General features: G+C 52.7%; 1 protein-coding gene across 3 annotated transcripts in view; it reads right to left on the bottom strand.

Annotated features, from left to right (window-relative positions):
• Window positions 1-2,482: 2,482 nt before the first annotated feature.
• NKAIN1 (sodium/potassium transporting ATPase interacting 1) overlaps window positions 2,483-9,556 on the bottom strand; it is a 39,213-nt gene continuing 32,139 nt past the window's right edge. The window contains exons 2-7 of one of the 3 annotated variants that reach the window (XM_059690439.1): window positions 9,012-9,149; window positions 7,312-7,392; window positions 5,485-5,682; window positions 5,018-5,078; window positions 4,544-4,625; window positions 2,483-4,397 (exon numbers count right to left, since the gene is read on the bottom strand). In XM_059690439.1, the coding sequence (XP_059546422.1) occupies window positions 4,388-4,397; window positions 4,544-4,625; window positions 5,018-5,078; window positions 5,485-5,682; window positions 7,312-7,392; window positions 9,012-9,149 (570 nt within the window). In that variant the 3' untranslated portion in view covers window positions 2,483-4,387. Of the gene's footprint in view, window positions 4,398-4,543; window positions 4,626-5,017; window positions 5,079-5,484; window positions 5,699-7,311; window positions 7,393-9,011; window positions 9,150-9,556 lie in introns of those variants that run through there. The other 2 variants (XM_059690441.1, XM_059690440.1) reach the window with 2 other exon arrangements.

Below are 9,556 nucleotides of genomic sequence, written 5' to 3'. Positions count from 1 at the left end.
TGCAGGCCGATACTCTATTCACTGTGCCAAACCAGCTAGGGCCAGAGTGATACATTTGGACCCAGGTAGCCTGACTTTTGCATTTTATGCTCTTCGTTGCTGTACTAGCCCTCCCAAGGTTGCACAGAGTTCATGGTCACACACACATCCCCAGTGACACAGGGAAGTGAGAAACCCTAAGCCTCTTCCCAAAAGAACGCTGTTTCCTACTCTCCTCCTCCAACCCACCTCTCCAGCCCCACGGGCTCTCTCTGCAGGACAGCTCTAAATCCTGCAGAAGCCACCACGTCTGATGCACCTGGTTTGGCATTCAGGGCTATAACCTGGACACAACTTCCCTGTGGAAGGCAGAATAATGGCTCCCAAAGCTGTCCACATTCTAATCCCTGGAGCCTGTGAATGTGCTGCACGGCAAAGGGATTTTTGCAGGCCTGGCCAGGTGGCTCAGTTGGTTGGAGCATTGTCCTGATGCACCAAGGCTGCAGGCTCAATCCCCAGTCAGAGCACAAACAGGAATCAACCAATGAATGCATAAATGGGAGGAGTGGCAGATTGATGCCCCGCCCCCCCCAACACACAATCAAAATGTTTATTTTTCTAAAGAAGGACTTTTGCAGATGTGATTAAGGGCTTTGAAAAGGGGAGATTTTCCTGAACTATGTGGGTGGGCCCAATCTAACGATTCAAGACTTTAAAAGTGGAGAGCTTTGCCCAGCCCGTGTGGCTCAATGGTTGAGCGGCAACCTGTGAACCAGGAGGTCACAGTTCCATTCCAGGTCAGGGCACATGCCTGGGTTGCGGGCTCGCTCCCCAGTAGGGGCTTGCAGGAGGCAGCCAATCAATGATTCTCTCTCATCATTGATGATTCTTTCTCTCACTCCCTTCCTCTCTGAAATCAATAAAATAATATTTAAAAAAAACTTTTAAAAGTGGAGAGCCTTTTCTGGCTGTGGTTAGAGAGAGGTGATGGAAGAAGGAAGGGTCAGAGAGATACCCCCCTGCTGGCTTTGAAGATGGAGGAAGAGTGGCCGAGAGCCAAGAAATCAGGCAGCCTCAACCGACCGGCGCGGTTCTGTGGTTGAACGTCGATCTATGAACCAGGAGGTCATGCCTGGATTGTGGGCTCAATCCCCAGTGGGGGGTGTGCAGGAGGCAGCTGATCGATGATTCTCTCATCACTGATCTTTCTAGCACTCTCTCCCTCTCTGAAATCAATAAAAATATATGTAAAAAAAAAAAAAGAAGCAGCCTCTAGAATCTACAAAAGGCAAGGAAATGGATTCTGCCCTAGAGCGTCCAGAAAGAAATCTTGACTTTAGCCCGTGCCACCACGTTGAACTTCCGTCAGATAATACATTTGCATTGTTTTAAGACACTGAAGCCGTGGTGATTTATGACAGCAATAGGAAATGAATACAGTCCCCATAGAAGCTTCCTGCTAGTCTGACTCCAGGTACCATGTGTCCTCCCTCACACCTTTGCTCCTGCTGCTGCCTGTCCAGGACACTCAGATCACCTCTCCTGAGCTCCTGTTAACAACTGCCTTTCCCTCTACACTGTCCTCGGCATTGACCCCTGCCAGCAGCATTCACCCTTCAGCCTGCCCCTCCCGCGGGCTCCCCTCTAGACCATGAGCTCCTTACAGGCCGTGTCTGTGATTTATTTTCCTCCGACTCCATGACCAGAAGTGGTCCACAGAGGCCTGCACAATGGACCTGGGGCACTTATGTAGAATCCCTGGTTCTTAGTCCTCAGCTGCATCAGGACACCCGGGATCCCTACAAAAACCCCAATTCTACCAAATCACGGTGGAAGGACGGGCGGCGGCTACGCATGTATTATTGGGGGAAGACTCCCAAGAGTCAGAAAGTGGAAAAACAGCAGGGAGTTGAAAAGTAGGATATGTTGCCACTTGTGTGAAAAAAATGGAAAAAACAAATATTTGTAACAAATTTTTAAAGAATCAACTATCTTTGGAAAGATATAAAAAACAAGAGAACATAACTCCTGGTAACTTTCTAAATTCTGTATCATATATACATATTAACTGTTCACAAAAGTAAGTAAAATTTTAAAAACTCAAAATACTGATTCTGGTGTATCTCCAGAAAGGACCCAGAATGCCCCAGGTGGGGCACAGGAATGTCTGCCAGCTCATTCCAAGTCAGGAACTGAATTGTCAGGAAGAGGGCAGGGCCAAGAAGCAAGGGATCCTCGAAAGCACAAACTGGAAATGCACTTCATCAGACAAATAAATAGAAAGCTCTCCAAGGGACTGGGAAGCCCTAGAAACCCACTGACTCAGTCCCGCCTCTGCATTTTATGGGCCAGGAAAGAGGGAGAGTAACCTGCCCACAGCGACACAGCCAGTCAGAGGCCCAGGCCAGTGCCCCAGGAATGATAGTGACAAGGACATCGATTCCAGCCCCTGCCCACCCTCACGCAGGGCCCTGCAGACTCACGAGGCAGGACGACAGGAAGATAGAGAAGAAAACACCATCTTTAATCAACCCACCTGCACAGAAACCAGGGGAACATGCCCTGCCTTGCAAGGTCCCAGTGAGAACTTGGTCCCCTTGCAAAAACTGTCTTATAAAAACAAAAGGCTTCAAAGCACCAGTGGCTAAACCCCTTGAGTAGAAAGGGGGGGGGGGGAGGGGAGGGGAGATGACAATTGGCTGGGGGGGCCGGCAGGGGGGAGAAGGGAGGACTGGAGGCAGGAGTTAGCCAAGTGGTGGGGCAGCAGTCAGGCCTCAAGGGAACTGTCCCCATCTTGAACTGTACCCACCAGCTAAAGGGGCTGACCATCTGGGACCTCGGTGCCCGTGGTGACCAGAGGAACTCCTGGGGCTGGTTCCTTGGCACAGAACTGCACTTGGAGGGGGTTTTAGCTCAGGATATTTTGGCTTTAGACAGTAGGAAATACTAGACTGGAGAGGAAGAGCATAGAACAAAGTGGTCACCATGGACGGGCTCAGGTGTGCAAACTGTCTGCACTTCCCTCCAGCTCCCTGAGGCCTCCCACCCTTCCTCACCCAGGGCCACTCCAATTTCACAGGCTGCGAGGCTGAGGCCTGATCCTCCTGCCCTGGGACTCACCAGCCAGGGCACAGGATGCAGGCTGCTCTGGGATGCCTGTGGGGGGAGGTGGGGAATTGAATGAGCTCTCATCTCTACTTGCTCTCAAGGAAGTGTGCTGGGCCTCCTGACCCCACCCCCCCACTCTACCTCTTCAGAACTCCAGGACATTGGAGTAGCCGTAAGCGCTAGTGATCTGTGAGCACTGGTGACCAGCTAGAGCGGACCAGCCCTTTTCCACTCTTAAATCACAGGTCTTCCAACCGGTCAGGTGGAGTTGCTGAGAGCATAGGGGACCATAGGTGCAGCAGCTTTAGGCACCTGGAAAGGGGGGTGATGACTGACTGTGAGTCCCCTTTCCTGGAGAGAGCTTGAAAGGGTTGCCAAGGGTGGACAGAAGCCAAGTCTAGGAAGGCTTCCCTGTGGGCCAGGCTGAATTCAGGGCTCTGGGCTCCATATGTCTAGTTCCCAACGTGAGAACGGGTATATTGCTTTAAGAGAGGCGCTGGCAAGTGGTGGCGGTGATGTGTAAGTGTGGTGTGGATCTCATGGGTTCTAGAGTGTCCAGGCTGGAAAGGGGTTTGAAAATGGAATGTGGAGACCAGGCACTGGGTTTTGGGGGTTGAAACTACAGAAAGTACACTGTGTTCAAGGCCTGCCTCCACCAAAAGCCTTGTTGTGTGGCCTCTACACCTCTGGGCCTCAGTTTCCTTATCTGCAAAATGGGGATTATAATACCAGCCTAACCCAGGGAACTGAGTGTCAACTGAGAGAGAAGGCTAGAACGAGCTCCATCTGCTAAGGGATTATTTTAATTATTTGAGGTGGGGAAACTGAGGACCAGAGGGCAAGGGCTTTGCCAGATGTCACACAGAGAGTCAGTGATGGAGCTGCGATTAGAACCCAGGACTCCTGCTCCTAGCTCACGGGTGAATGAGTGTGGTGAGGTGGGGTGAGTCTGTCCATTCTGCCTCTACTCTCTGGACAGTGAACAGGATGCTGAGTGAAGGTTGAAAGAGAGAGGCTGGAAAAGGGAGGGAGGCCCCAGCGCACGCCAGGGCTGATATTAAAAAAAATACAAACCCCGAGATTCCCCTCCCTCACCCCACCCCGCCCCGCCCCATCCCTGAAGTCCAGGCTGCAAAGGGCCAAGTCCAAGTCCGAGGCAGACCAGATCGAGCCGCGCAAGTTGCAGTCAGCCCGCCAGCCACCAGGGGGCGCGCCTGCCATCTTGGCCCGAGCTCGTGGCAGCGGCTGTCAGTTTAGCACAAAGCACTCGGCAGGGCACCGGGAGGGCGTGGGGCTGAAGCTACCCCGACCTGCAGGAAACAAAGGCAGGTTAGGAAAGTGGACCCCGAAAATGGGGGAGCAGAGAGATCCGACTGCTCTTCCCACCCCTCCTCTCCTTTTTACCGACACTAACGCCCGGGTCCCCCATCCCACCCTGCTCGGCGCCATGACCCACGTGTACAGAGGCTGCAGCTGTAAATGCGACGTCTTCTGGGGCGCCTGGTATCCGTAGGAGTCAAAACCACCGATGAAGTCAACTGCAGAAGGGGAGGTGGCATATAGTTAGAAACGGGCTGGGGGCGGGGCGTCCCTAAGGGAGAAGGTTCTTGGGGGCAGGGCTTGAGCCACTTAAGGGGAGGAGACGGGGTTGGGGGAAAACGCTGGGAATGGGAGGTGCCAGAAAGGGACCAGCCTTGTGGAGCCCCTCCAAGGGGCAGGGCCTGAGAGGGGCGGGTAGGGTGGTGGTGCTGGGGCCATGGACTGGGCACCTGGACATCCGGACCTCAGTCCAGAATGGGCTGACTATATAAATCCCACCCACCCCTGGCTCCCTCCCACCGAGGCCATGCGGGCCCCTGTCCAGGGTGCTGAAGACGCGGGGTGGCCCGCGGCCAGGCTTCTCCGCTGCCCAGGGGCGCCACATACTTACAGCTGTCCTCTTCCTCCAGGAACACTTTGCTCACGTAGCAGGCGAACACAAAGCCGAACAGCTGAGGGAGGAAGAGGATGAGGAGAGGGAAGCTCTCCCTCCACCCTCTGCCTGGCCCTGCCTACCCAGGCTGGAGGAACAGGGTGTGCTCACATGAAGGCAAACCCCTAACAACTTCCAAGTTAATGACTGGGCCTTAAAGTCAAACATTCCTGGTTGCAGTCTCTGTCCTGGGACTGTGACTTCGGACAAGTAATTATTTTACCTCTTTGAGCCTCAGTTTCCCCAGTTGGATCTGCGCAATACCTTACTGGCTTGCTAAGAGGAAAGAGAATTAGGGGGGGTGGGGAGATCCTCCCCAGGCAGGCTGGAAGACCCAGATTCAACCCTTCTTAACTAGGGCTAAGCAAAGGGGTTTTCAGACTCCACTTCTGGGAGTGTTGTGAGGTGGGGACAGGAGGACTCACAGCCAGGAAGATCTGCAGGGCGCTGCTGAGGGCTTCAATGTAGGGATAGTCGAGCAGGCAGCCAGTGACAGAGATGACATGGTGGTCTTCCAGGGCCAGGCGGGAGTTCAGGACAGGTGTCACCAGGCAGCCTGGCCCGTTCTCCATCCACCAGGAGCGGTGCAGGGATGTGTTGAAGGTCATGATGAAGTCCCGGTCCTGGGGGTCGAGGGGCCTAGGATACTGAGCTGGGGCGGGGGAATCCTCCCCAGCTCCCAGGAGACTATATATAAAGCCTATTTCACATGTGCACCCTTATAGCAGCCTCCTCCCATAACTTGCTTTGAGGCGGGCAGGGGGGGTGAGGGGGCATGAAGAGTATGTATCTGCAGATCCACACTTGGCCAGTAGGTGGCACGGGATGACCATGCAAGCCTCCCTATTCCATCAGCAATAGAACGGGCTGGTACTGACCCACAGAACCCCAGGATTCCAGGGCTGGAAAGAACATTAACAGTGACCAGATATAATTTTCCAGCTACTGGTGAAATCTTCAATACAGGCCCTTTCACGGCCCATTCAGCCTCTCCAATGTGCTCCCGATGTGTGACCCTGGGCAACCCTTTTCCCTCTTGGGCCTCAGTCTCTCCATTTGAAATGGCGAAGTGGCTGACCTAGGTCAGAAGTTGTTACCCATGATGTGCATCCCTGTGTTCATTAGTCATCCACTCATACAGTCTGCTAACGAATATTCACTGCATGCTGACCAGGTGCAGAGCACTGAGATGTGTGATCCTGTTTATCCCCTCAGCAATCAAAGGAAGTTGGGGTTGCTCTTATCTGAACTTACTAAATGAGGAACTGAAGTTCAGAGAGAGTAAGACACTTGCCCAAGGTCAGACAGCTAGAAAACATTAAAGCTGGATTTGAATCTAGTAGATAGTCAAACTACCAAGCCCACTGCTCTCATTCATGTATGCTGCCTTCTTAATATCTAAGAATGAAAGTTGTGCTCTCGATGGTTCGGCTCAGTGCCTGGGGTGTTGGCTTGTGGATCGAAGGTTGAGGGTTCGATTCCTGGTCACGGGCACGCACGTACCTTTGTTGCAGGTTATCCAGCTCTCATAGGGGCCCATGCAGGAGGCAACCAATCAATGTGTGTCTCTCTCATGTTGATGTTTCTCTCTTTCTCTCCCTCCCTCCCTTTCACTCTCTAGATATCAATGAAAAAAAAAATATCCTTGGGTTAGAATTAAAAAATAATAACAATAAAAATGGAAGTTATACCCTCTGGGTTTACTCTTCTCAAAGCTAAATATTCCTACTTTCTTCAATATTTTTCTATGTGACATGGTCTGTTCAATTTTTCCCCAACAAACTCTACCTAACCTCTTGTTCTTCTGAAAAATATTGATCAGCACTGAACTCAAATCTTTGTGGTCTAAACAGTACAAAGTGCATGGGATTTTCACCTCCCTTGCACTGAGCACAGGTGAGGCCTAAGAGTAGCTTTGTGGGCCACCATACACTGTTAGTTTCTACAAAGCTTGTTATCAACCGGGACCCCAGCCCATCTTCACACAGGCGAATCTTCACCCTTATCTGCTCCATCATCATTTGTGTCTGAGAAGTGCAGAGGGGGCCAGGAACAAAAATGTGGGGTGGGGGGTGGGGATAGATCATTTGGGTGTGTGGAGGGAAGTTTCTTCAAGAAATAATTCCCCTCCCCCCCCCAAAAAAAATCCACAAAAGAGATGATGGCCCAGACCCATATCACCGTGGGAGCCTTTAGGGTGGGAGGGGAAAGGTCAGGCTCTGCCCTCTGGCACTGCCAGGCCTGAGGCTTACCTGGGACAGCTGTCCAACCTCCAGGTAGAAGCAGATGATAAATGCATTCCAGCCAACCCAGAGCACCAGCCAGGCTGCATACTGGGGAAAGCAGAGGTGGGGTCAGGGGGGAGGTTCGGGGGAGGGGGCTTGGGGTACGTCCATGGACACAGAGTTAATGGACTGAGAAGACTTTTGCAGGGGACATTATGACAATACCTTGCTCACAGAGCACTGAGAATAGTTAACAAATCATTTTTATACCAAACCAGTCTTTATAACAGCCCTGCAGGGAAGGCATTGTCCTCGCTTCAGAGATAACTAATTTAAGGCCTAGAGAGAGTCATTTTTTCCAAGATCACACAGCTAGAAAGAGGTAGGGCTGGAACTCAAACCCAAGTCCTGGGGTAGCTAATCCTATCCATTCGGCAGAAAACAACAGCCACCGGACATAGCCAAGAGCTGGAGAGGAGCTGGCTATTTCCACCCAAACCCTATGCCTACAATTCCAGTGGCGGCCACCAGCAGACACAGCATTTTACACTGGTGCCTGGGCCGTCCTGAGAACTGGAGAGCAGGGTTCTCATATCTCACTCAGATGAGAGAAAACCCTGGAAAGGCCACATTCTCCTGGCCTCTGGGAGGTGGGGACAGGCCCTAGAATGAGGGCTAGTGGGCTCTGGTGGTAGCAGGACACTGCGTGTCACTGTTATTGCAGGTGTCAAGCGTTTCTGTAGTAAATCTACCGAAAAGCCTTTTCCCTCGAGGAGTATGTGAATGGGTCACGGAGGAAGAGCAGGGGACACAGGTGAACTGAAAACAGGAGTTTGACAGAGACCATCCAGGACCAACCAGGACTTAGAAAAAGGGAGCAGGAGGAAGGAGCCAGGGACACAGTCCACTCTGGGGATGGGCCTCAGAGCCACTCTCGACTGGATTCTTGATGAACACCAAGGGACAAGCGCCAAGCTTTCCCGATGCAACCTGAGGAACTAAGCTAGACCAGGCTCCGTCCTCACACTGGCTTTCTGAGGCGGCGTGGTGAGGTGGCAGGAGCCTCCACTCTGGATCTGAGGCTCCAGTCCTGGCTCTGCCACCCACTAGCTGTGTGACCTTAGGAAGGGCTGCAACCTTTCTGGGACTCATTTCCTCATCGAGAAAATGGAGATGGTGCGATATACCTCGCAGAGCTGCGTAAAGATCCAACAAAGCAAGTGACATCTTAGCAGAGTGTCCAACACAAGGTGGGCACTCATTATATCAGTGGTTCTCCACCTTGGCTGCACATTAGAATCACCTGTTTTAAAATCGCGATTTCTGGGCCTCACCCTCCGGAAATTCTGTTTCTTTGTTATGGGGTGGGGCCACAACATTAGTAACAAAGAAACAGAACTTCCGGAGGATGAGGCCCAGAAATCAGGATTTTAAAAAGATTCCCAGGTGATTCTAATGTGCAGCCAAGGTGGAGAACCACTGCATTCAATGATGTATCATGTTAATAGTTGGATTTTTCCCTCGGAAATTCTTTAAGAAAAACACCAACCTGCCTCCGCTGAATAAAGAAGCATTGGGATTTGGCCATTCACATCAACAGGGCTAGAGGCAAGGCAGGGCAGGGGTCTGCGTGCCTGGGGGGGGGGGGCAGTTTTGGTTGGAGGAGTGGGGGAGATGGATAGGGGTGAGGGGAAGAGGTTGGCTGGGGAGGGGTCAATAAGCCATACCAGAATGAGGTACCGGGAGCGGTACTGCACCGTGCCAAAGATGCCCAGGATGACCGCCATGATGTGCAGGAAGTTGGCTAGGATAGGAGCCCATTGGTAGCCCAGGAAGTCAAAGATCTGCCGCTCCAGCGCAGCCACCTGTGGGAAAGAGCAGACTGAGGCCGTGTGCATGCCACGCCCTAAAAGGGAAGGGCAGGGACGCCTGACCTTGTGGAGGAGCTGACATCAGTTATTGTGGTGATGAGGCACCATGACGGATTGTGCAGAAATGTTGGAGCCATCCCAGCCCCGCAGTACCAAAGGGCTGCTGGGAGGTGGGACAAGTCTGTGGGGGTGGAGGACTGAGCCCTGATCATGACTTTGGGGTGGGCTGAAGGGAGATGGGAGCCAGGGTTCAGAACACCTACCTCCCTGCCAAGAGGCCCTCCCCACTTGCTCCTTCCTGACGTGGGGCTCTCAGTTGGTGGAGTCAGGATCCAGACTCCTCCCCGGCCCTGCCCTAGGGCTGAGCCCTGGCCCTGGAGGCCCCAGGGATGCCTCGGGTC

The sequence above is a fragment of the Myotis daubentonii genome, chromosome 3 (genome assembly GCF_963259705.1).
Source record: "Myotis daubentonii chromosome 3, mMyoDau2.1, whole genome shotgun sequence".
NCBI classification, from domain to species: domain Eukaryota; kingdom Metazoa; phylum Chordata; class Mammalia; order Chiroptera; family Vespertilionidae; genus Myotis; species Myotis daubentonii.
The sequence above is the reverse complement of the archived record's forward strand: the minus strand, read 5'-3'. Positions and strand labels throughout refer to the sequence as shown.